The 25,938-nt window shown below is 40.0% G+C and overlaps 2 protein-coding genes across 5 annotated transcripts; one reads left to right on the top strand and one right to left on the bottom strand.

Moving 5' to 3' along the window:
• The first annotated feature begins 846 nt into the window (after positions 1-846).
• sgsm1b (small G protein signaling modulator 1b) lies at positions 847-16,174 on the top strand. Of its 2 annotated transcripts, XM_074617896.1 has the most exons (25): positions 847-1,009; positions 1,123-1,166; positions 3,352-3,427; positions 4,333-4,495; positions 5,122-5,274; positions 5,459-5,526; positions 5,621-5,763; positions 6,377-6,508; positions 6,627-6,751; positions 6,840-6,907; positions 7,003-7,166; positions 7,272-7,401; positions 7,836-7,962; positions 8,045-8,109; positions 8,194-8,339; positions 8,426-8,554; positions 8,631-8,804; positions 8,965-9,033; positions 10,589-11,776; positions 11,866-11,990; positions 12,069-12,151; positions 12,457-12,566; positions 12,651-12,747; positions 12,856-13,023; positions 13,779-16,174. In XM_074617896.1, the coding sequence occupies exons 1-25, from the start codon at positions 1,003-1,005 to the stop codon at positions 13,865-13,867; spliced, it is 3,843 nt and encodes a 1,280-aa protein (XP_074473997.1). In that variant the 5' UTR covers positions 847-1,002; the 3' UTR covers positions 13,868-16,174. The 2 variants fall into 2 exon arrangements, with proteins under 2 accessions (XP_074473997.1, XP_074473995.1); XM_074617894.1 differs by lacking the exon at positions 847-1,009 and having other exon boundaries at positions 1,104-1,166.
• Positions 16,175-17,469: 1,295 nt separating this feature from the next.
• Positions 17,470-23,249, bottom strand: srsf9 (serine and arginine rich splicing factor 9). Of its 3 annotated transcripts, none has more exons than XM_074617017.1 (5): positions 23,088-23,249; positions 20,464-20,768; positions 20,025-20,272; positions 18,458-18,630; positions 17,470-18,365 (listed from the first exon to the last, which is right to left on the bottom strand). In XM_074617017.1, exons 2-5 carry the CDS (start codon positions 20,619-20,621, stop codon positions 18,144-18,146), a joined length of 801 nt encoding a protein of 266 aa, XP_074473118.1. In that variant the 5' UTR covers positions 20,622-20,768; positions 23,088-23,249; the 3' UTR covers positions 17,470-18,143. The 3 variants fall into 3 exon arrangements, with proteins under 3 accessions (XP_074473118.1, XP_074473120.1, XP_074473119.1); XM_074617019.1 differs by having other exon boundaries at positions 20,464-20,664; XM_074617018.1 differs by having other exon boundaries at positions 20,464-20,640.
• Between the last annotated feature and the right edge of the window lie 2,689 nt (positions 23,250-25,938).

The following is a 25,938-nucleotide window of genomic DNA, read 5'->3' as shown; positions in this document are numbered from 1 at the left end:
CGATCGCGGCATGATGTGCTGCTTTTTTGAGATCTTTTAGCCTACTTCACTTTGACAGACAGGTTCTATTTAAGGGATTTCTTGATTGAACAGGTCTGGCCTGGGTGTGGCTAGTGAAATTGAACTCAGCTTTCCCAAACATGTGGTTGATCACAGTTAATTCATGATTTAACAAGGGGGGGGCAATTACTTTTTCACATAGGGCCAGGTAGGTTTGGATGGCTTTTTCCCTTAATAAATGAAATCATTATTTAAAAACTGCATTTTGTGTTTACTTGGGTTATCTTTGTCTTACATTAAAATGTGTTTAATGATCTGAAACATTTAAGTGTGACAAATATGCAAAAAAATAAGAAATCAGGAAGGGGGCAGATACTTTTTCACGGCACTGTATATTGATAATGCGATTAAGACACTTTTTTTTATTATATTATTATATTATTATATATTATATCGATATATTGCCCAGTCCTAATAGATAGAAATAAAGCACAATAATAGCCAGGCTTTTTATGATGCTAATGGTGAAAAACATATTGTGGTTGGATGTGAATGTATTATATATAAAGTGTTCCTGTTATTCTCTTTGCTTTCTGTGGTGATAATTAACTTAAAGGGGCCTTGATTCATTTGACCTGCATTAATTATCATATGTTAATCAGGCTCTGAAGATATTGATAATGTGATTAAAACACTTTTTTTTTAAACACCAAAACGTTCCAAACATTAAGCACAGTAAATAGTCCTGCACCTTGCATATGTTAATGGATGAATATAGGTGTTGGCTCTGTATGTATGGCTTAATGTAAAGGCTACTGTGTCTTTAAAGGGGTGTTGGTTCGCTGAGAGGTAACACATAGGTTTAATTTCGTCGCTAAGAACACATCGCACATCTCTCACAGCCTCTCTGCCTGTTATAACCAGCTGGCGTCTCCATCGCTTTCAGAGACTCTCCAGTGAAAACAGACCGAGCGTGTCGCCCTTCTTCTTCTTCCTGGAGCGATGGGAGGTATCCTACTGCTGTTCTGCCGTTATTATGTTCCTGTCGTGAGCCTGCCATCATCTATTTCCCAACACAAGCAAATCTGATCAGCATATTCATTATGTTTTCTCCCGTGACAGAGGCCGAGACGCGTCAGAAATTGCTGCGCAATGTGAAGAAAGAGGTTCGTTGCATTTTATATTTCTTTCCTCCCCCCATCACCATCCCAGTTTGTATGTTTACTGGCGCTGGAAGCTTTGACAGTGTGTGCGTGTATGTGGATTGAGCCACGACTACGCCACAGGCCTGTTTATCATCAAACTGACCATTTATTTTACATAATAAAAGCAGGCTGCAATTAGGCTGCCAGTAAGAAATGGCATGTTTTTGACTGCTGCTGGTGATGGTGACGGTGATGATGATGATGATGATAATGATACAGATGATGGTGGTGATGCTGCTTTTATATCAGGGGTGGAAAACACATTTAAGAAACCGTTTACATATTAATTTCTATCCATGCAAAACCTGTTTCCCCCCCCCCCATATCCTGGCATAGTCTCTCTCTCTCTCTCTCTCTCTCTCTCTCTCTCTCTCTCTCTCTGAAGAAATCATGGTTAAACTGACATTTCTATAATGTTATTATTTAAAACTTAAAGGTGTGACCTTGGCATCTTGTTTTTATTAATTGCAAAAAAAAAGTCCAACCCAAGCTGGGTGATTTATTACTGAATTGTTGGATATTAATCCACATAGAAATTAAATACAGCACACCTCAGCCCCTTCCCAACTGCTCAGCAGTGACTCCATGGCTCCCCGGGGAGAGAAAACAGGATGTTTTATTCATTGCTGAGAAAGAACCGGTGCTTCCAGTGTTATGGTGTCCGTGCACCCCCTCACCTGTGACTCATTGCCTCTCCAACATCCATGTCTCTGGTGCTAAATTCTGCAGCAAGGAGGGGCTCAGCTGTGATCTACAGATGATTAAAAACACAACATTAATGCCTAAAATAATGGATTTATAGTATATTTGGGTTTTTAATTCAGGCTGACAAAGCAGACTTTTCAGGTTATTTATTCTTATGAAGAACAAGGATCCAAACATTTGGTGGTCATCATCAGACATCTCATCTGCAATTATGTGAATCTGGGCTCGTTATTTACACAATAGAATGGAAATATGCACCTAAAAAGTGCAGAGAGGATCGTTATGGTGCACTTTTCTCTCATTGGTGGTCATACAGAACAGAACGTCACATTAAATTCAGTCAGTTCTACAGTCCAAGGTTGCATTGCTTATCAACACACAGAAAATACTTTGCAGAACATGACCTTTTTTCAAAATGTTAGGGTTAACAAGTACCTTTGCTGAAGCAATTAACAAGCAATACTTACTTCAGTAAAATGTCAACCTCTAGAATGTTATTCATGGATGATAACAGGAATGACAACAAGCCAGATAACAAAGCTGACATTTTATAGTTATCTCAGGTTCGGCTTGGAGACTACAAATGTATAAAACAAAGCTGACATTATAAGCGTTCATTCATTCATTCAACCTTTATTTATACTCGAGAGATCATTGAGGGGCAACCCCCATTTACAATGACATTGAGTCAATTACAAAATCAAAGAATAGGAAAACAAAACAATGACATTATGGTATTTAGATGTGTGTATTTACCTGGAAGAGATGATCTTCCTCTGAGACACTACCGAGTTGCATTATGGGAAGTGTAGGCAGTATTTTTTGAGTTGAGTTTGACTTATAAAGTAATAAAAGTAAGGATATTTTGGCCTCTGCTGCTTTGATTGTGACCAATTTTTTTTTTTTTTTAAATAAATATGTTTCACGCAAGTTCTCCAACTTATGAAAAATGCATAAATTGCTGGAGTGCCCCTTAAAGGATGCAAGAAGAAAATACTTGTACTTATCTGATTGCATGCCCTATGCATCCCAGGATCAGTCGTAGAACCAAATTCATCCAAAACATTTAAGAGGTGAGGAGAAGCTCAGGGTTTCTGCATTTTGTGTCCACGCTCAAGTTGAAGTTATGAGATGGGAAAACAAACAAAAGGACTTAATATAATGCACGTGTAAAAGAATCTAACATCTGTGGTGCTCGTAGAAGGTGTGGGAGTGCATGCCCGAGGTTAAGTAGTGAGTCAGACGGATGAGTTTACCCAATAAATGAATAATTGGGTCTATGCTCGTGAATGTGTTGTGGGACTGCACCGCTCCTTCGTTACTGATCATAACTTCTCTATTGCTTCCTGTTGTGCTTCTTGTGATTGGTTGCACAGTCACCTCATGCAACCGTGTCAGACAGATTACGTCTTGGCTCACCGTGTACCTTTCTCTCTCTTAGGTGAAACAAATTATGGAGGAGGCAGTAACGAGGAAATTTGTGCACGCAGACAGCAGCCACATCATATCCTTCTGCGGTAAATGTGTTTTTGTGAATACATTGCACAATAAGCCATCTTTCTCGGACAGGGTGTTCCAAAATTCAGGGTGCATGCTCAAGGCCTTTTCCGTTAGCTTTAATGTTTAACATTAACTTGAGAATGAGTATCATATAGGCTACAGAAGAGGGGGCTGTAAAGAGGGAGAAACTACACAATGTAAATAAGAGAGATTTTGTGGCATTTTGTTTTGTGCATCATAGAAATTTTTTTTTTTTTTTTGTCTAAAATAGTTCATCTTTTCTATCTAATTTCAGAGATTATAGCACAGGGACATGCTGTATTAAACAGTATAAGCCACAGTAGTTGTTCCATCCACATTGACATGTACAATGCAGATGGTTGACATTAGTTTGTGTCAAGTCGTCACCACCTACGAGTTCATCATCACAGCGCAAAATGGTTCTTTACGGTCTGTTCAAGCAATGTAAGTCCTAACAATGTATTTTCACAATGCCTTTAGTCATGTCTATTTATATTTAATAAGGTGGATGGACGGATATGTATTAAAGTAGACTAACACCCTGAGAAAGGTGTTGATACTAACCAGGAGTGAGGCGTGTGTGATTCACATCCCTCATATCCTAGCAACGGTAGACAGAGTTGGGCACATTTCAGTCTATTTCTACTTGTGCCACCTGTGCTTGCTTTTCACCTGTTTTTTATTTAAAAAAAAAAGAAAATATTAAGACTTTCAAAGAGGAAATTATATTGTGCACATGAGATGAAAACAAACCTGAAGGGCAAGTAAAAAGATTCCACCTGGAGGAAACAAAAACATGAATAAAATTGAAGTGAAATAAATAAACCGTCTAAATCAAATATTGACTTATGCTCTGTGTGTTTGTGTGTGTGTGTGTGTGTGTGTGTGTGTGTGTGTGCAGCTGTAGTGGAGGCCTGCATGCTTCATGGACTGAAGCGACGTATTGCAGGCCTGCTGTGCAGCAACAAGGTTGCAGCACTCTTTATGAAGGCGGCAAAAAGCTTTTCACCTGCTGAGGAACTCTGTCACAAGGTCCAGGAGCTGGAACAGATCATCGAAATCAGGTGAGATGTTAACTTCAGCCTGTCATTTTATGCGTATCGTTCTTTTTAGTTTTAGTATATCTCTCCCCTTTTAATGTTCTACTTTTATGAATGAATGAATGAATAATTTATTTTCATGTCCGGTCATTTACATTACCCATCCTTCATGGGATTATTCAAACACATTAACCAGCCACAAAACAAACAAACACTCTGGCATGTTAGCCCGCCATCATCTAACAGCACAATACACAAAGCATCAGCCAAACGTAAGATTAAAACATCATCCAGACATAATCGCAAACGTGAACCTCCCACAAATAGTGCTCGAGGATATATCCCACAATGGGAATACGACAAATAAACAGTCACAGATGTACAAACAAGAAGCACAAGACACATACACAAATCCAATCACGACAAAAAGGCATAAGAGTCTGAGTTATATCTCCATCGTATACATTTCTCCTCCCATGCTTTAGAAAGATATTCAGCAAATACAAAAAAAACATTATCAAAAAGATATTCAATTAAGGATCAGGTCTATAATATGCTATAATGCATGCTAATGCCTCGTCCTTTCCTATATGTCTGTTCTGCTCTATATGGACATCTCATCTGTCAGGTTTCTTCTTCTGTTTTTTCAGCAAGCAGAACAATTCTTCGCTGAGTAATGACCGCAGTCGTCAAGCCAAGTTGGCCAACCTTGCTCCTCAGGCACTGAGGCACCTGTGGATCCGAACTGCACTGATGGAGAAGCTCCTGGACAAGATTGTTATGTACTTGGTGGAGAACAGCAGGTATTGTTATACAGCATTCAATGCAAGTATAAGCTACTGGCTATAGAAGACGGTTGGGTGAAAAATATTTTATTCTTCCAGCTTTTCTTCTATTGCACACACTGTATTTTAAAATGCCATACGATTCGGTTACAGCTATGCAAACAGGAAGCTAGGTATGATTTAAAAATATTGTTTTGTGCAGTGCCTACTATGAGAAAGAAGCCATGCTGATTGATCCCACGGATGGACCAATTCTTGCATCTCTATTGGGTATTTATAAACCACTAACCTGTACTCACTTTCAGTTTATATTATTCACAACTTGAAAATATATGACTTTAAACTGATTAACCTTGTTTTACAGTTGGCCCTTGTGCTTTGGAGTACACCAAAGTAAAGACTGCAGACCATTTCTGGACGGACCCTTCTGCTGACGAGCTCGTGCAGCGGCATCGCATCCACAGCGGCCACTGTCGGCAGGATTCGCCTTCCAGACGGCCTGCCCTGGTTAGACAGAGAAGGGCTTCTTTGAGTTCAATCAAATAATCAGCTAAAAACCACCAGTGGTGGAATGTAACTATACATGCATTTACTAAAGTACTGTACTTAAGTACAAACTTGGGGTACTTGTACTTTACTTGAGTATTATCTTTTCATGCCACTTCCTATTTCTACTCCACTACAATTATTTGACAGCTTTAGTTACTACTTTCACTATTTCCAGAATTTTTCCAAACCAAACAATCAATCGATTAGTGGAGAAGATATTCAGCAGATGAATCCATAATGAAAATAATCACTAGTTACAGTTTTATACAAAATAGTTCAAAATGAGCTCCACCCAACCAACTACAACAGTAAAATCCTGCATTTCCATTAATGCATGAGTAATAATAATCTAATGATATAATATATAATAGTAGAACAGTCACAGGTGAAATTTTTTCTGCATCAAGTACTTTTACTTTTCATGCTTTAAGTACATTTTCCTAATTATACCTACACTTTTACTGAAGTAACATTTTCAATGGACTTTTACTTGTAACAGAGTATTTTTACTAATCTGCTGTGTGTGATGTCAGATGTGTAATGCTTCTGATGTCTTCTTAACCCGTACCAGATCCAGAAGAGACAGTCCAGTGGTAGCATGGACGATCGCCCTCTCATGTGGGTGAGAGACTATGTTGAATCACTTCACCAAAACTCCAGAGCCACGCTTCTGTTTGGAAAGAACAATGTCCTGGTGCAGCCGGTACGCGTTCTTCTTTTTCAATGCATCTTTTAATACAATATAATCCTTAAAGAGAGGCTTGTTTACTTAGTATTTCAGACATGTTGTGTGATTTGAAAGCTCTTACTTGTGTCTGCAGAGAGACGACATGGAGGCCATCCCAGGCTACCTTTCTCTACATCAAACTGCCGACCTCATGACATTGAAATGGACGCCCAATCAGCTGATGAACGGCAATGTGGGGGAGCTAGATTCCGAGAAAAGGTTCGGCCGATAGAACCCGATCTAATTACAACAAACTTGTTTTTGCACAGTTGACTCAATGGCTCCTATCCTCTCATCTTTCCTTCAGTGTTTATTGGGATTACGCCATGACAATTCGCTTGGAGGAGATTGTGTATCTCCACTGTCATCAGCAAGGTACCCTTGTAATCCCCTTTTAATGTTTTAAGCACCCAAAGTAGGAGTTTGAAGAGTTATTCATCTTGTTATATATATTGTGTTCATTTCTCCAGTGAACAGTGGTGGGACGGTAGTTTTGGTGAGCCAGGATGGGATCCAGAGACCTCCTCTACATTTCCCCAAAGGAGGCCACCTCCTCCAGTTTCTGACGTGCCTGGAGACGGGCCTGCTACCTCACGGACAGCTGGACCCGCCGCTCTGGAATCAGAGAGGAAAGGTCAGCATGATCTGTAGCCTCTTAATATCAATAATTACTGCAATAATGGTGCATTTACCTACAACTGTGATCTGTTGCAACAATCTGTCGCCTCTCCATTCACAGGGAAAGGTTTTCCCCAAACTGCGAAACAGGAGTCCACACGGCTCCTGTGATTCTGTGTCCGATAAGGAAGATGATGAAGCAACCGATTATGTGTTTCGGATCCTCTTTCCTGGCAATCAGATGGAGTTCAGTAAGTGTCTTTAATCTTCCTGCTTTGCCTCCCTGAGCTAATCTAATAAAACCTCATCAGAGATTACATCTACGATTGCTTTACTCTCTTAATACTGATTTACAGATTAGACAACTTTAGTTTAGATAATCTGTTATTGTAATGTGTTTTCCTTAGGCATGTATTGTACATCTTTCTAATTCATTTCTCTCTCATGTTAAGCTGCTATATTTCATATCTTTTTCCTGTTTATCTAGAGCCTGTGTGTCCATCTCACAATATAGTCCTGTAGACAATAAGGAGACTTTGCATTGACATACAGTAATTTGTCTGCCACATCTCCATTTCCATCGTCTCACTTGTCTTAGTATTTGCAGACGTGCACTTTTATGTCCAAATCTATTGCAATTTGATAGTAGCAACGGTAATGATGAGAGCTATCATGCTGTGTGCAGTGGCCTTGGAGCTGATGGACCAGGGCGTGACCATGTGGCAACCGACGCCCAGGAAGTCCTCGTGCTCCTCCTGCTCACAGAATGGCTCCTCTGACGGCTCTCTGCCTAATGGCTGTAACCAGGAAAGGTAAGTGTTTCCTAGGGACAGGCTCAAATCTAAATTCAGATTATTCCAGGTGACTAAATTTGCCATTTTCCCTTCCTACCAGGGCTCCCTTAAAGCTCCTTTGCGACACCATGAAGTACCAGATAATCTCCCGTGCTTTCTACGGATGTGAGTACCAGCAACTGTCGGTTAACTTTTCATTCCCGATGAAACAATATTGTCAATATGATAACTTGTATCTTTCCTCTCCAGGGCTTGCATACTGCCGTCATCTATCCACAGTTCGTACACACCTCTCTGCTCTGGTCAACACCACTATAGTGGAACATGGTGTGCCATGTAATGCCCGAGGAGGCCTCTCTGTGGAGGTCTGGAGCAGGTTCCTCAAGGACAGCTCTGTAAGATATATTTTTAATTAATTTCAGTATTTAATGGTTCTTTTAAGTAGAATGTGCTGATAAATACCAGACTTAATCTTGTTCAGGCGTATAAGGAAGAGGAGATACACAGGCTTGTGTATTACGGTGGTGTGGCTCCTTCACTACGCAAAGAGGTCTGGCCCTTCCTGTTGGGACACTACCAGTTCACCATGTCAGAGAAATGCAGACTGGAGGTATTTAGATTGTAAAGCACATATATATACCATGGGGTATGTTACAATCTCTGTTTACACAAGGTTTCTGTTTCAGATTGACGAGCAGATGCGGACCATGTATGAGCAGACTATGAAGGAGTGGCAGGGCTGTGAGGCCATTGTCCGTCAGAAGGAGGGAGAGAAACACGCTGAGGCCATCGCCAGATGTTCGTCTGGAGCCAGTGTGGAGAGAGGACCGGTGCAGCGGGACTCCACCATCAGCACAGATGCAAGTTTGACCTTTTGGCATTGAAATGTGCTGCATTATGTAACCATTATCAACACAGACAACACATGAAAGGGAACCGTTTATAGTAATACGAGGACGTTTCCATGTCGGCTGACGGTTCTGCTTTGTGTCTCTTGTGCGATGCTTTTCTCCACTGCAGTCGTCTCTAAGTAGCAGCTCAGATCAGCAGAATGCCCCCTCACAAAGTGATTCCAGCAGCAGCGCGCAGGTAATTTATCATGAGCATGAATATAATAACAGCAATGATCTCTAGTGAAAGACCATGCCAGTGTTTTTACTCATGTAATAAGTGTTCACCCACTTATCATAACTAACTAACTACTATAATGTCCTCCATTTTCCAAAGCATATCATAACTTTTTTTAGATTAATTTCCTACCTTTCATTAAAGCAGAAATTTGTTTGGGGATAGGTAAATAGTAAGTGTTTTGTCACCCTTATTCTTTGTCACAGTTATATTGTTGCCAAAAGAATGGTGATGCCTTCAAGGACATGTCAAAATCTGATAATTCATAATTCACTGGCAAAAAAAAGTCAAGTCCAGTCAATTTTATTTGTATAGCCCAATATCACAAATCACAAATTTGCCTCGGAGGGCTTTACAATCTGCACAGCATACGACACCATCTGTCCTTTACAGTATGACCCTCGCATCGGATGAGGAAAAACTTAAACAAAAAAAAAAACAGGGAAAAATGGAAGAGGCCTCAGGAAGAGCAACAGAGGAGGGATCCCCCTTCCAGGATGGACAATAAATGTTGTGTGTACAGAGTAACAACATAATGAAATTACAACATAGACCATCCATATGAAAAAAATGTATATATATAATGTGAATATATATGAAGAGATGGATCCAGGAGATGTCAAGCAGCTTCCAGGCGTCGCCAAACAGATAGAGCCTGAGCAATATGACCGTCTCTCCACCATGAGCAAGTGGCTCTGTGAAGCTGTACTGCCTTTAGTTGTCCTGGTATTTTGGTCATAAATCAAAATAATGGACACATTTTTGACCTGATGATGGCGCTAGATGAAAATTCAGAGGATCACCAAAGTGACTACAATTCGTCCTGAGGGGGTCATGAATGAGTGTACCAAATTACACGGCAATCCATGTAAAGAGTCAAAAGTAATCGAAAGGTCAGTGGATCACCAAAGTCATTAGGATTTATTATCTGGGAACTTGTTGGGAACTTGTTGAGATATTTCTCAGGATGAGTAAAAGCTTTGACTCGCAGGTAGCACTAGAGGAAAGGTCAGGGGGTCACCGAAGTCACTAGGTGGCATCCTCTGGGGAACATGAATGTCTGTGCAAAATTTCACAGCAATCCATCCAGTAGTTTTTGAGATATCTGTGACTGGAACAAAGCGGTGGACTGACATTACCATTCCCAGAGCCATGCCCCTAGCGTGTCTGTAAAGGTTCCTCTTCGGCAGCCAACTCTCAAACCTCAGATGTATCCTTGAATTCAATAAGAGAAGGCAGGAATGCAAAACAGTCTGTTGCAATTTCATTACCGCTGTAAGGTGATCAGATGTTCATTGTGATGGATTACATATATACCAACGGCTGCCTGGAGGGATGGAAATCTTTCTTAAAAGTATGCCTTGGAAAATGTTCAGCAGTAATGTAAAGTAAATCTGATTTGTACCTAATGGGCTAAACGTGCAAAACCACTGGTGTAATCCCTCAACATTTGTCCATTTCATTGCTTTGGGATACACAATGTATCGCATGTTCACCACTTTGCTTTGGTTACCAGGTATTTGGATCGGTTGAAACAGTGGATCAGATTGAGACTGAGCCCAGAGCTGGGGAAGGAGAAGTAAAGCACGGCAGTCCACTGAAGGACATCACGAGTGAGACTGCAGACGCCCCAGAACTTCCCTCCAGCATCCCTTCCTCCTCAGGCCTGTCAGATCAACGTCCAGGTTCAAAAAACAGCCCTCTTGTAACAGAGTCAGCTGTTGGATCCGCAACCTCTCAGCAGTCAGAGGAAGCATCAGAAATCTTTCATGAGAAAACTACAACTGGATCACAGCCAGCAGGAGAAGTCCCAGTAGCCAAGGACGAGGTTTCAACAGAGACAAAGACGGAGACAGTTTCAGAAGGTGAGATGGTTAAGGACTGTGGAATTAGTAAGACATCTGAATCAGAAGAAAAACCTGAAGCAGAAGAAAAAAATACAACAACAAATGAGAAAACTGAAGACTTAAAAGCGGTAGACACAAATAGGAATTTAAGAAGTGCTCCAGAGAGCACTAATGTCCTAAAGCTAGAAAGAGAGATTCATAATGAGTATTTCCAAGCTCCTCCACTCGGGCAGACTTTGACTTTTCAAGCGCACAAGAGCAAAGATGTGGAAGTGGAGCCATCGTGTCCGCCAACAGCAGAAAAGGATACTAATCCAGACAAGCCTGAACCAACTTCTGAGCAAAAGGCCTGCACCGCAGAGTCGGAAAGAAGGGATGCTGAGGTTTGTGACTTGACTGAAATAAAAAAAGACAAAGCTGCGGAAATTCCGTTTGAGAAACCTGGTTCAAATTCACCTGTCAGACAAGTACTGAACGCTCTCCAGTCAGCATCCAGAGGCAGCCTTTCATTATCTCGGCAGTCTCCGGACACAGCAGATTCAGACGACTCTCCTTCTGCCCTGGAGATGGAGGACATTCCTGCAGGGACGCATGTGACGTCTGAGGATACCAGGGCCAAGCCTTTTGCAGGCCTCGCCGCACCCCCTGTTTCCCGTGCGCAAAGAGAGAAAATGGCATCGGAGTTCCTCGTCCTGGATCACCATCTGGACACGGCCTGTAACACAAGTCCAGAGGGCACCGACCTGGGTCTTTCTGAAGAGGAGCCCGAGATGGAGAATGTGCTCACCGAACCAGAGTCTGCAGAGGCCGGAGTGGACCCCAAACACGACGAATCCTCAGAGGAACAAACCTATTCTGTAAGCATTTTACACATGACATACAGACGCACTTCTTCTTTTGATCATAAGCACGCATGCACTAACAGAATTCACTGTTATTTTTGTAGCAAGAAATATTGGACATGTACTTGATCAATTTGCATCGCATTGACAAAGACGTCAGACGTTGTGACAGAGCATACTGGTACTTCACTCCTGAGAACCTGGAGAAGCTGCGTAACATCATGTGCAGGTAAACGTGACGCCACGCTAAATATCTATATGATGTTTGTCTCCACCCAAAACAATACAATGTGGTTGTCTTTTGCAGTTACGTGTGGAAGCATCTGGATACAGGTTACGTCCAGGGCATGTGTGATCTGCTGGCTCCCTTACTGGTTATTCTGGACGACGGTCAGTGACACTTTACTGCTATCAATATCAGAATCAGAATCATGTTTATTGCCAGGTTTAAGAGGTATACACTAGTAATTTGCTTTGGTTTTGTTGGTGTAAGTAAGCAGTATAATAACTAAAAGAATAGATAAAAACGTTAGAATAAAATAAGAATACAATTTTTTTAATTCTACCATTATACAATATACAAAATAAGCTATAAACAAAAATAAACATGATATATATATCTATATATTTATCAGTAGACACTTTACCTAAATGCACATAAATTAGTCACTTTTTTGAATGTGTGTGATTCCCAGAGGTCATGGCGTTTAGCTGCTTCACTGAACTGATGAAAAGGATGAACCAGAATTTTCCTCATGGAGGTGCCATGGACTCTCACTTTGCCAATATGCGTTCTCTTATCCAGGTATGTGTGCACCACCACATGTGCATGCATGCATATACACAAACGCTACAGTGTAATGATGTCGTTTTGTTTTTATCCTAATAGATCCTGGACTCTGAGCTGTTTGAACTGATGCAGCAGAATGGAGACTACACTCACTTCTACTTCTGTTATCGTTGGTTTCTACTGGACTTCAAAAGAGGTGATGACATGACATTTGCTTGAATCATCCATTAAAGAGAATTTTGCATTTTTACATAATGTGATACTGAATGTAATGTGATTTCTTTCTGTGTTTTTTTGCACACAGAAATGGTGTATGATGATGTGTACTCCGTGTGGGAAACAATCTGGGCAGCCAAATACACCTCCTCTGAGCACTTTGTGCTCTTCATTGCTCTGGCACTTGTGGAGATGTACAGAGACATCATCCTAGAAAATAACATGGACTTCACGGACATCATCAAGTTCTTTAATGGTAAGACAAGAGAGAAGAGAAATGTAAGTGCTACAATATGGTGGAAACGGTGTTGCCAGTTACCAGAGCTCAATCATAATTACGCTAGACGTAGATACAATTCTGAAAATGAGTTTAAGCAAAGTAAACAGTTGATTAAAATGATATTTCAGCTATGACAATGTAGGATACTTTCAAAATAAAACGTCCACACAGTCAGCCTTACGGAGAAAATAAAATATGAAATATAGGGCTGTCAAAATTAACCACGATAATAACACGTCAATGCAAATTTGCAAAAATTAACGCAATTGTTCAGTTTTAAAGCTAGAGTGAAGATACTGGTATCATATGAAACTATTAAAACCTAAGGAATCCATTGATACCGACCATGTCATAACAGCTTGTCGCTAAGGAGGCTAAATAACGCTCCACATTTGCGTTAATTTTGGTTTGGTCAGTTGCCTTTTTATGATTTGAGTATATTTTTTATGCTAATTGCAGTACCTGTGAGGGTTTCTGGACAATATTTGTCATTGTTTTGTGTTGTTAATTGATTTCCAATAATAAATATATACATACATTTGCATAAAGCAGCATATTTGCCCACTTCCATGTTGATAAGAGTATCAAATACTTGACAAATCTCCCTTTCAGGTACATTTTGAACAGATTTTGGACATGGACAATCATGCAATTAATCGTGATTAAATAATTTAAACGATTGACAGCCTCCAATTAAATAAGTCACAATGCTTTTCGAATTCTGTTCTCAGAAATGGCAGAGCGACACAACGTCCCGCAGGTCCTGATGATGGCTCGAGACTTGGTCAACAAAGTGCAGACGCTCATAGAAAACAAGTGATGCCGCTCCCATGTTTCTTTGTTAAATTGTTTCAAGACACTGACACAACCACATAAATAGTCATGTATTCAAGAGGAAAGGAGTAAATGTTAATGAAATGCAGTGATTGGTAAGTACTGAAAAGACAATTATTCTAAGATCGCTCCTCTCTATATTCAGGAGATGCAATTTATTGCCAGTAAATTTATTTTGAAAGTGTTATTGTTCACCTAGTGAATGTACCCTTGTTGAAAATGCTTCAGGATGTTATTTATTTTGCCTTAAATTGATGCTATTTTTTCAGGGATACTGCAACCAAACTCGTCACTGTATTGTTCTCCTACATGGTTGATTTTGTTCAGTTGTACCTACCACACATCTTGTGATGCACTTGGAATATATTTTCAATATTATTGTTATTTTTTTGCTGAAATTGTAGCTGCCATAATTAAACATCTCGTGATGCACTTGAATATATTTTCAGTAATAAAATCTGGCATTATTAGATGATTTGGTTTTGTAAACATTAGAGGAGGTTTGTGCGTCCACGTAGCATGTGTGGTTTGCTTCTCGATAGCCATTTTGAGGACCCCTTGCTGGCTTCTCCAAAGCTTGGTGGTCCTCTTCCTGTGTTTGCCTCTGATGCACACAAGTTTTGCAGGATATCCGGACCGAACCTGTGAACTCTGCAGTCCGGCATGATTGCACATAGTTTGCATAATATACAGTACAGTATCACCCTTTCCTCTGGTACCCAAGCTCTCATACTTTGTGCTCCTCTATGCATTAATTAGCTTTTTTATTTCTGTGTAGACTGGTTTAAGTGATTCATGCAGACACTCACTACATTCTTCTCACCTTAAATAACACAATGCTGCTCAGGCTGAAGAATTCAGCTGTTGTTTTCTCACCACATAAAGACAGCACAGTGCTAACAGGTCCTACTTGCTTGCAGGATTGCGATAGCCGCCTGCGATGGTTAATTTTGAGCCGGTGGTAAACTCAAAGGAGTGTGCAGTGAAGGCAGCATGCTTCATCCGCACTCTTTTTCACTTTCACCTCAGTTTCATGGTTTTCTGCCTCTGTCTTGCCATGTCAATCTTGATTGCCTTGTCTTTAACGCGCTCTAGTTCATTGATTTTATATGCCCGAACCTTTGGCAACAAGTCTTACAATAATTGTTGATATTTCCTGTGCATTATTACCTTGAGATCTTCATGTTCATACCTGTTGAAAAGGAGCTTGTAACCTCTCATTTGAGGTTTAAGCCAGTATCACATTCATGGATTCCCTTCGACACTTTGATTCCTGTAAAGCTAGTGTGTACCCAGGAAGCAGCCTCCACCGCTTACCGCCTTCATTTATTCATTTGAAAGAGCAGTCAATGTCCAGTTCTTTGGAGGGCTCTCTTTTTGTCCAGACTGTAATGGTCACCAGATTTACTACTACACACCTCCTCACACAAGAGTTTCTGTTCATTGTACTGCATTACTGCGCTGCTTAGACTGTCATAACTTCAGCTATACTTGTAAATTTGATCTTTTTGAAGCCCTCATCAGGTTTTCACAGTCTAGTAAGTGCCAGAAGGTCAAGTTATTACATTATTTAAAGGATCAGTTCAGTGGTAGCTAGTCAGTGGTATGTAGCCATGCAGATAATTTGTGTTTTGTGCGTGTACACCACTGAATCTGCTGCTGCTAATCCAATATAGTGGATGCGAATTTCATTTGTTGAACTGAAAATGAACATAAATTGTGTATTTCCAGAAACAATGTCCTGGAGACCTTGATGTCAATAGTTTAAATTGGTTTAATAGGGTTTAATAAGGTCTGTGAATCCGATCTATTTGACAGAAATTCCAGGTGGATATCCTAAAAGTCTCAGCAGCTAACTACAAAACTATCTACATGGCTAAATACCAGCATAAGTACGCCATAAAATATGATTTATTGGTGCCACTCACAGTTGCAAAATAGCCACAACACGCCCATGTTTGGTTCACCGTGGCTTAAATACCAGTGTTTCGATATCACTGCTGATGTGTCTCCATACGATCTTCTAAAACATGCCCGAGTATTGCTGTTTGTGTATTGCTGTGTTTGTTGTCAGAATAAGATTTACTGTGTACAATGTGTTAAGAAGAAACTAAGCTAGTACATATTTATTAAATGCAATACAATGTCTGTATATGGGCTTTGTCTGATTATAATGAACAGGAAGATAAAAGTATGCCATTGGGAATATAAATATATTTTTATTTTTTTCTGTCTTCTCAAATTGTCACCTGGTATAATTCATTTATTGCGTATTAAAAAATATTATATTTTGCATCCCACGTGCCTCGTGTATATTTCCACACGTTTCCTTGTTTGTCCACTTGGCCTTTAAAAAGAGGTTGTTTTTTCAGTTCAGTCTAAGCAACATCATGAGGAGAGATCCCTTCCTAATGTGATTTTAATGGAAGAGCTGGAGGACAACGGTCCTCATTCAGTTAAAAAATGCATTCCTAAGAACATGAGGCTTCATGAAGAGATCCCTCTTTATCCCTCCACCTCCTCAGAGATTGTCTGGCAGAACACAGAGGGAATTTCATAACCCGATACCAGCTTCGTCTGAACTCAGAAACTTTTCCATGGCTCTTGTGAACTCCCACACGGGAGTTACATTTCAATCACGCTATGCAGTATCTTAGATCAAGGTTGAATAGGCTGCATGTCAGGATTTACTGTATGTTCACCAGTGATGGAAGAAGTATAAGGACCTTTTACTTAAGTAAAAATAGCGATACTACAGTGTAAAAATACTTTGCTACAAGTAAGTCCTGCGTCCAAAGATTTTAGTGAAAGTACAAAAGTATTAGCATCAAAATACACTCATAGTATCAACAGTAACAGTAATCATTATGCAGAATAATATGTATTATATTGTTGAATTATAATTATTGATGCATTAATGTGTTCATCACTTTACACATATATGCTGCTGGGTAACTTAACCTGTGATAATACATCATAATGTATTAGTTGATTTATTTTTTGATTTTCTATTAATAATCTGAATATGCAAAGTAACTAAAGCTGTCAATTAAATGTAGTAGAGTAAAAAGTTGAATATTTGCTTTCGAAATGGAGTGGAGTAAAGGAAAAAAGTAACATAAAATGTAAATACTCAAGTACCTCATAATTGTGTGAGTAAATGTACAACTGGCCTGTAGTGTGGGATATTTGACAGCTTACTGTTCAAGTAATGTAGCACTCGCCTTCATTAAAATGACAAGAAAATCTTTGCTTAGTTTAAAATATAGATAGGCTACTTTCATAGAGGATATTTTGAGCTGCCACAGGACGAAGTCACAGGTGTAAATAATACAATTAATGACAGCTGCATTCACACAGCCGTCGTTAAGGTTACTAGTAACATCTGTGTTTTTCCCGCTTGAGAAGTCAAAATGTCAACTGTGAAAAAAGCCTATTCTACAGCCTGCTAGCTGTGCCAGCATTTAGGATTAGTTCAATGTCCACACACCAGTTCAATATCGGCTGCAACCTTTTGGAAAGTTCACGTCAATGAATATAGTAATGATCTATTAAAACAAGTTTGAAGACAACAAATGAAACAGCCAGTAAAAGTTAGCATTTTTATTGCTAAACAAAAAACAAAAAACAACATAAGAGATGCATAAAAATCATAGTCCACCTACAGGCCACCTCGGTCAGAGGTTCACACATTAAAAAAAAATAATCAGGTGAGGCTCACAGTCGACATGTGTCACTACTCTAAAAGGCTCACTAATTTTTACGTGTTTTGAATCAAGAGTAGGATAATGATTCGCTTCACAGGTTCTTAGATTGGCAAAAACATCATACTTAAAAAGCTACAGAAATGCGACAAACAATAAGGAAAAAATATTGTCAAGAATTTAAGAAGCAGTGTGACCGTTAGCATGATAGCTGCAGAAATTGTGAAATTTTTGTTTTGGACAATAAACATGACCATTCCTGTGAGGGTTTTGACCTCATCACAACCCAGGATTTCTTTATAAAAGAAACCTCCAATATGTTATATGATAATCAAATACATTACCTCGCTGAGACAAAAAACAAAACTTATGGGTGTTTACAGAACAAGACAAAATCTTTAAGGCTGTGGGGAGGAGCAGGTGTTCAGGTGATTATGAACATGGAATGTATATAGCAAGAAATAACGATGTATCCTATGAGGAGGCCTGGGGGTTAAAAAAAAAAAGTAGAATTACAAAACATTTCCCCCCCAATTCCTCTAGAAATGGCACGCCTTTCTACCGGTAATGACGCGGCGGTGGGCTATGGTGCTGTGGAGGGTGCCTCCTGGGGGGTGGACTATGGCGCGACATGCGTGGAGGCGACTGGTAGCGTGGTGGGGGAGACCCTCTGTTATGGAAGGGAGGTGAATAGCGACCTCTGGATCTGGAGCGGGAACGCGACCGATTAAAGTTGGGAGTGCCCCTCTCCTCATAGACGCGGATGTAAGCGGTCTCGCCCTAAGAAAAGGAAAATAAATAAATACATATAGGACATTTGTTGTCTTTCACCACCTGAAGGGTCATCGAATCTCATCATCATTGGAACTCACTTGGTGTGAACGGAACTCGGTCCGATCCAGTCTGCGCAATGCGTACTCCATGTCCTCTCTACGGAGAAACTCCACCACGCCCTCTCCGTCACGCTGCACGTCTGCAAAACAGACGTCTCCCGCCTCGCGCATGTGATCCTTCAGATCCTGCCAGCTCCCGGTTGGTGGTAACCCTGCAACGCGATAAAGACAAATATGAAAACTTCCTTTAAATTATCTGGCACTTTTAAATCATTGCAGGTTTGCCCAAAGTCTAAACCCTTTGAGGGAAACAACACCTTTACTGATGTTACTGTTTTAAGGCATTTTTATGATGTATAAGTTTGACAGCAATTGAAATTTAAAAGCTCCAATTAAGTTATTGGGCGAATGTTTCAGTACAAACCTTAGACATTAAGGGGATGGTCTTAAATAAGCATTCCAATTCTATAACTTGTATAAACATGCTTGTATAAACACAAGATAAACGTAGCATACAAAAAATAATTAATTATATACAATGACAAAATTACACCTACCAGTCACTATAGTCGGTGTTTGGGATTATGCAGCCAACGTGACCGGTTTCAGTTTACTGTTTTGCTTTTTATGACTTTAGGAGCTGACTTGACCTCATTCACTCAGTCCCCTTGATCTCCGGTCCGCCATGAGAGACAGAGAATCATATCTGCCTATGACTCATGGACGTCTTTTACTAGTCCCCTTGTCCTCCAGTCCGCCATGAGAGAGAGAGAATCATATCTGCCTACGACTCATGACGTCCTCTACTAGTCCTCTTGTCCTCCAGTCCGACATGAGAGAGAGAAACATATCTGCCTATGACTCATGTCGTCCTTTACTAGTCCCCTTGTCCTCCAGTCCGCCATGAGAGAGAGAATCATATCTGTCTACGACTCATGACGTCCTCTACTAGTCCTCTTGTCCTCCAGTCCACCACGAGAGAGAAACATATCTGCCTACGACTCCTGACGTCCTCTACTAGTTTCCTTGTCCTCCAGTCCGCCATGAGAGAGAGAAACATATCTGTCTACGACTCATGACGTCCTTTACTAGTCCCCTTGTCCTCCAGTTCGCAATGAGAGAGAAACATATCTGTCTACGACTCATAGCGTCTTCTACTAGTCCCCTTGTCCTCCAGTCCGCCTTGAGAGAGAAACATATCTGCCTATGACTTATGGCATCCTTTACTAGTCTCCTTGTCCTCCAGTCCGCCAGGAAAGAGAGAAACATATCTGCCTATGACTTATGACGTCCTCTACTAGTCTCCTTGTCCTCCAGTCCGCCATTAGAGAGAAACATGTCTGCCTACGATTCATGACGTCCTCTACTAGTACCCTTGTCCTTCAGTCCGCCATGAGAGAGAGAGAGAGAGAGAAACATATCTGCCTACGACTTATGGCGTCCTTTACTAGTCCCCTTGTCCTCCAGTCCGCCATGAGAGAGAGAGAGAGAGAAACATATCTGCCTACGACTCTTACGTCCGCCATCCTACCAATCCCCTTGATCTCCAGGACACCGCGAAAGAGAGCAAAATATGAACTGGCTATGACTCATGACGTCCACCTACCAGACACTATGACCCGGAATTCAGATCTTCGAGTTGGGGGTCCAAATCTTCCCCTGGGTCCTCCACCTCCTCCTCCTCCTCTTTCTCCTCCTCCTCCTCCTCCTCTTTCTCCTCCTCCTCCTCTTTCTCCTCCACCACCACCTCCCATCTGACCAAATTTAGCACCAGAGGATCGCGGATACTCCACACGCAGCTTGGAGTCTCCATATCCATATCCATTCCTTCCATAGACGGCATCATCTGCATCCCTAAGAGAAGAGAGCACAGAACTCCTTACCAAAGTACGCTCGTTTCACTCGCGGTCATAGAACTGGAAATGACGTCTCCATCCATTTCCTGCTGCCAGTCGCGGGAGACGATATTACAGCATAAAACTTAAGGTATCCAACAAGGGGAATGTGATGTGTTCGACTTGCCAAAGACCGTCCCTAAAACTCACCGTGGGTCTTCAAATCGGACGAAGGCAAAAGGGATAGTGCCTCTATTGTTCTTCAACTCAATGTCACGGATTTTTCCATATTTGTAGAAGAGATCCTCAATGTCTCTCTCCTGGACATCCACAGGAAGATTCCCCACATAGATCCGGCCATCCGACATGGTGGTTGAGTGAGTGGCACTGCTGACACAGAAGGGGTGGCACCTGCAGACTTTAAGATCACTTCTTGCTTTCACAAATAGCTGTGGAAGTGGTCCTTATCCTAATCCTAGTTCCAATCCGAAACTTAGTCCATCCGCCTCCAATTCCTTAATTTGGACAAAAATAAAACTCTAAGCCGAGGATGCAGCCAAATGTTGAGTTCAAAACAAATGGCACAGGCCCTCGGATCCAAGCCTGAAAGCTTTAAAACACAGAGTAATGAAATGTCCAACAACCTTAATAAATAAGCCTAGTAGTTACAGTGTTATGATGCTTGAAATGATGCACTGTGTGGAGAAAATCTACTGGAAAATAAACCCTGGGTGATACACTTACACCTGCTTAAACACACTTTACTTCCTTAAGTAGCTGAAGGAAGTAAAGTCAATATGTCGATATGTACAGATAGGTAGGGAATTAAAGGAAAAACCAACATATCTTTGATGGCCCTCAAACCTCCCATAGGTTATCGGTTAAGTTAAGATCTGGTGACTGAAGGCCCTAGCAAATGATTCACATTGTTTTCATACTCATTAACCCTGTGCCACATAGGGAAGCATCTGCGTTTGTTGTCGTACTCCACTCATTTATTCAGGTATTACCTTTAATTTGTCACCAGTGTGTATTTACTTAAATAAAATTACTTTTTTATTTCTATATCTTGTACAACCCAATTAGAAAATGCAATGCAACACCAAATAATAGCACAACACTGATAATTTCCCCCAACAAATTCAGATTTTAACAATAACAAATGTATTCATGGCAGGGCTGATCATTTTTTCTGGACACTCGTGAAAAAATTATCAGTGGCGGACAAGGAGTTAATTATTAATGTTAATAAAGTTAATAGTGGTGAACGCAATGGTATTTCACTAATATTTACAAATATTTACAAATATTTCCCATGTATAACTATTGTCTGGACTTCATTTCGTTTCAAAATTTATTTCGAACATGTAGAATAAAAAATAAATAAAAAAAGAAGAATGATCATACCCACAAGTGGACAGTCAGAAACAAGTAGTATTTACATACAATGAAAGCGTAAGAAAAATTTATTTTTCAACACTTGATGCCTTGATTTAAATATTCAAAGAGGAGTGAGAAGTATAAACTTATTTAATCCCACCCCTTCTCCATAAATCAATTATCAATTATTAACTAGCTTCCTTATTGAGCCATACATATAATCTAATTAAATTTACCTAAATTTGTCTCACTATAACTATTATTATTATTTATAATTATTCGAACTATAATTATTACCTTTAATCTGTGTCATACAGAAATATATATTAATTACTGATATCATTATCCTCATCAAAATATAAATTTGTTATCAATCCAGAATACCAATTCATTACTTATAATATAACTTAATCACAATATTAATTCATTACTTATAATATAACTTAATCATAATACCAATTCATTACTTACATATTTATCTTAATCATATTGACCATTTGTTATCTTTTCTTATATGCGCAAATTATTATTTATAATATACAATTTATAATAGTGCCTTGAAAACATAAACAAACATAAAGGAGGATGGTCTGCGGGACAGATAATAATGCATACAGTGCACTTTCATAGACTAAGCTACTGGAGTTACCCTGCACTATACTCATTTTTAACAGTCTCTTCTGCACTTTTTTAATAGTTCTGTATCACAGCTGCTATCCTGCACTATATTCAGTTTTAACAGGTTTCTTCATCTCCTTGTATTTTTATATCTGGTATATTTTTTGTACTTTGTACTACTAACTTTTTACTGCCTTTTTACTAACATGTTTTGCACTATGGAACTGTGATGCTGGAAACTTGAATTTCCCTCGTGATCAATAAAGTAACTATCTATCTATCTATCTATCTACACATCTCGTAACGTTTCAATACAACATTTGATGAACCTGTGAGCTGCCTGACAGCTGAATATTGATGTTGACAGGTTGATCATTGTTTTAATGACACCTTTAGCTTGAGAGCTCCTGGTTAACATGGTTTTAATAGTAATGTTAATTATAAGGCAGCAAAACGACGGTGGCTGCCAAGAATGAACCTTTGCCTTAGTCTCAAAGTGTGTTGAGGCTATAAACCAGCCCGTAGCTTGCTTTAGCACTTTCACCCATAGATATACATCCTTAGTAAGCGACCATGCAACACAACACATGTTAACCAAACAGTCCAGCTTGCTATCTGTCTCCTAACACCGGCTTAAGACGTGTTATGTGTTCCAGTAGTGAGGATAGCAGAGGAGTGTCTTTGTTGATACTGTAAGGTCAGCTAGCTAGCAGAGCTACAGACGGTCTGTTCCTGCTATAATGCAGATATGTCTCACTAAAAGACACACATGTTTGGGTAGTACACATTAAATACATGCAGTAAACAACATTTAAATTAACAAAAGGTGTGATTACCTTTTAAGACAAGTCAGGGTGTCTTCTTTCCTATATTTAATAGTAACAGATCGCACGCTGTGCTGCTTCCTTGTTAGCAGTTAGCAGCATTAGCCAGTAGCTCTGAGTTCTTCTTCTACTGCGGATATCCGGCAGACAGCAGGGAGGGGTAGTGCACTGCTGCCCCCCGCCGGAAGGATGAGGAACATGCTAATGGGTTTATTATATCCCAACTCCTAATAATGAGATAAAAATAAAATAATAGTGCTATAAGTCAAATTAATCTTTAAATTGGTTTATTGTTGTAAATTTGTATTATTATTATAATAATAATAATAATAACTTGGACTTATATAGCTCCTTTCAGAAACCCAAGGACGCTCTACAAAGGGGGCACACAAAATCATACTAATAAATAACAAAGAAGAGAAACTATAGCTAAGTAATTAAAAGAGTGATGTGTAGGAAAAGTCAGCTGAGATCATAGGCCTTGATGAACTGGTGGTGTTTGAGGTGTTTTTTGAAAATGTCCAGGGATGAAGCATTTCTGATCTCAGGAGGGAGAGAGTTCCAGATGGCGGGGGGGGGGGGGGGGGGGGGGGGGGGGCGCGACGCTGAAGGCTCTGTCGCCGAATGTTCTCAGCCGGGTGTAGGGGGGTGGAGAGCAGACCAGTGTCAGAGGATCGTAGTTTCCGGGATGGAGTGTAGGGGTTGAGAAGTTTGGTTAGGTACTGAGGGGAAAGGGCATGGAGGGATTTGTATGTGAGAATGAGGAGTTTATAGTTGATGTGGGACTTGATTGGAAGCCAGTGAAGGTGGATGAGTGTAAGGGTGATGTGCTGCCATGCAGGGCCTAGTGCAGGTGAGAACCCTGGCAGCTGAGTTCTGGACATACTGGAGCCTGTCCAGGGCTTTGCTGGGTACCCCAGATAGGACTCCATTACAGTAGTCTAGATGGGAGGAGATGAAGGCGTGAATGAGGGTCTCTGCCACGGAGTCGGAGAATGATGGCCGGAGTCGGGAAATGTTTTTGAGGTGGTAGAAGGCAAATTTAATGACAGATTTGATGTGTGAATCAAATGAGAGGGTGGAGTCCAGGATGAAACCAAGGTTGCGGACCTCGGAGGAAGGGCAGATGGAGCTGCCATCCACATCCAGGAGGAGATCTCCAACATTCCTGAGCAGTGCCTTAGGGGCCACAACCATGAGCTCTATTGTTTATCATTTTCCACTTGTGCATTTTTGTTATTAGTCTGTTTATTGTCAGTACTGTATATACTGCTCTTATTTTTATACTTCCTTCTATTTAAATGGTTCATATTTTGTCACTTTGTTTAGCTCTTTTTACTGTGTTAGCTGATGCATCTTGTTTTTTGCGCTATCCCCTTTGCTGCTGTACACTGCAAATTTCCCCACTGCGGGACTAATAAAGGAATATCTTATCTTATCTTATCTTAACTTATCTTATTGCGAGTTTTGTCTTTATTTAGCAAATGAATTACACTCAAAATATGAGAGTAGGAAGGTGGGGAGAGAGTCTGTAACCACAACTGTATATAAAATGATTTAAGAGGCACTGGATTATTTACACAATGTTATCACATGTGTATTATTAACATGATATCAATATTTATTTTTGAATATCATGGTTATCGACTATACCGGTATGTCACGACACCCCTAATAGACATATTTACATGTACTGTACATAATCACCCAGTCCATGTATATCCATTTATTATTTATTTCTTTGCACTATTTTTATTGTTTAGTAAACAATGTCTACAACTTACAGAACAGCCTATCTGAAAAAATTGTTGTATACAGTGTATACAACTATTTTTTCAGATAGGCTATTTGTGTACATAACAGTCCTGTCTATTCTTTACCTTTATTTGTTCAACTTTGTTGTCCTTGTCCCTCGCTGTTATTTCTATTTCTGTGTAAGTACATTGAGATAGATGCAAAAAAAATCTGATTCTGATTCTGAGACTATTCAGCATGTTGTACCTCCCTCCCTCCTGTGAGATGCTGAAACAGCATACTAATCACCCACAGCGGCCACAACAACGCAATTTGGTAAAAAAAAAAACACTGCTATCCCTTTTGCCTCTGTAGTATATCTGGATTGGCAGTGTCCCTCATAGCTTGCCAGTCCTGACTCCATTCAATCACCACTCACCAGATGCTTCTTCTCTACTTAAATTGCAGGATGCTCTTTTCTAACTGTTTCTTGCACATTCTCACATTTTTCTGTCCCAAGACCCTGTAAGTCCTTCACTTTGCCTCTGTGTTGGCTACATCCTGTTCTGGTTGGTTCTCCCTGGAAGTTTCAGGAATGAGGTCTCTGAGTTGGTTGTTACACAACCAACTACATAATACTTACTTAAAGCCATTGCCATTCTGTGACAATTAGATGTGTTCGGATAAGGAAACAAATGGGAATCAGCTCATTAAGAAACACACAATTCATAATGGTAATTACTGGTAAAAACAAAAAATGGTAAAGTAAGTAAAGTTTGTAATTATTACATTGCTAAATTGATATGAACAAGCATAGCAAAACAGTAAGATAAATAGTTTAAAACAAATCTGCATCAAAAGTACTTAATGCTGTCTATATGAATGTGTAACTATGGGGGAAGTGTCACTTCAATGAGAACCACATGATTGGGTAACATACTGTGCATATCAAAGAGGCTGCAAACAAAAAGACCAAACTGTCAGATAAAGGGAACTACAGGCAGTGAAACACCATGGACACCTACAATATACGTATACGTAGACATATTGCAATCCAATGCAATTAACCCTGTAATAAATAAAATATAACCCATGTGAAAGATGTTGGCTAATGCTTAGCCTTAGGCCA

The sequence above is a fragment of the Sebastes fasciatus genome, chromosome 19 (genome assembly GCF_043250625.1).
Source record: "Sebastes fasciatus isolate fSebFas1 chromosome 19, fSebFas1.pri, whole genome shotgun sequence".
Lineage (NCBI taxonomy): Eukaryota > Metazoa > Chordata > Actinopteri > Perciformes > Sebastidae > Sebastes > Sebastes fasciatus.
This window is presented reverse-complemented; position numbering and strand designations above follow the sequence as displayed.

What these genes read in the sequence shown, in the direction of transcription:
- sgsm1b (XM_074617894.1), top strand. Translation starts at nt 1,104, where the DNA reads ATGTTTTCTCCCGTGACAGAGGCCGAGACGCGTCAGAAATTGCTGCGC. An exon ending in ACTCCACCATCAGCACAGAT is followed by an intron (nt 8,805 to 8,964) that starts GCAAGTTTGACC and finishes TCTCCACTGCAG; the next exon opens with TCGTCTCTAAGTAGCAGCTC. An exon ending in ATATGCGTTCTCTTATCCAG is followed by an intron (nt 12,567 to 12,650) that starts GTATGTGTGCAC and finishes TTATCCTAATAG; the next exon opens with ATCCTGGACTCTGAGCTGTT.
- srsf9 (XM_074617017.1), bottom strand. Translation starts at nt 20,621, where the DNA reads ATGTCGGATGGCCGGATCTATGTGGGGAATCTTCCTGTGGATGTCCAG. An exon ending in GTCCGATTTGAAGACCCACG is followed by an intron (nt 20,273 to 20,463) that starts GTGAGTTTTAGG and finishes CTCTTCTCTTAG; the next exon opens with GGATGCAGATGATGCCGTCT. An exon ending in ATTCCGGGTCATAGTGTCTG is followed by an intron (nt 18,631 to 20,024) that starts GTAGGTGGACGT and finishes ATCGCGTTGCAG; the next exon opens with GGTTACCACCAACCGGGAGC.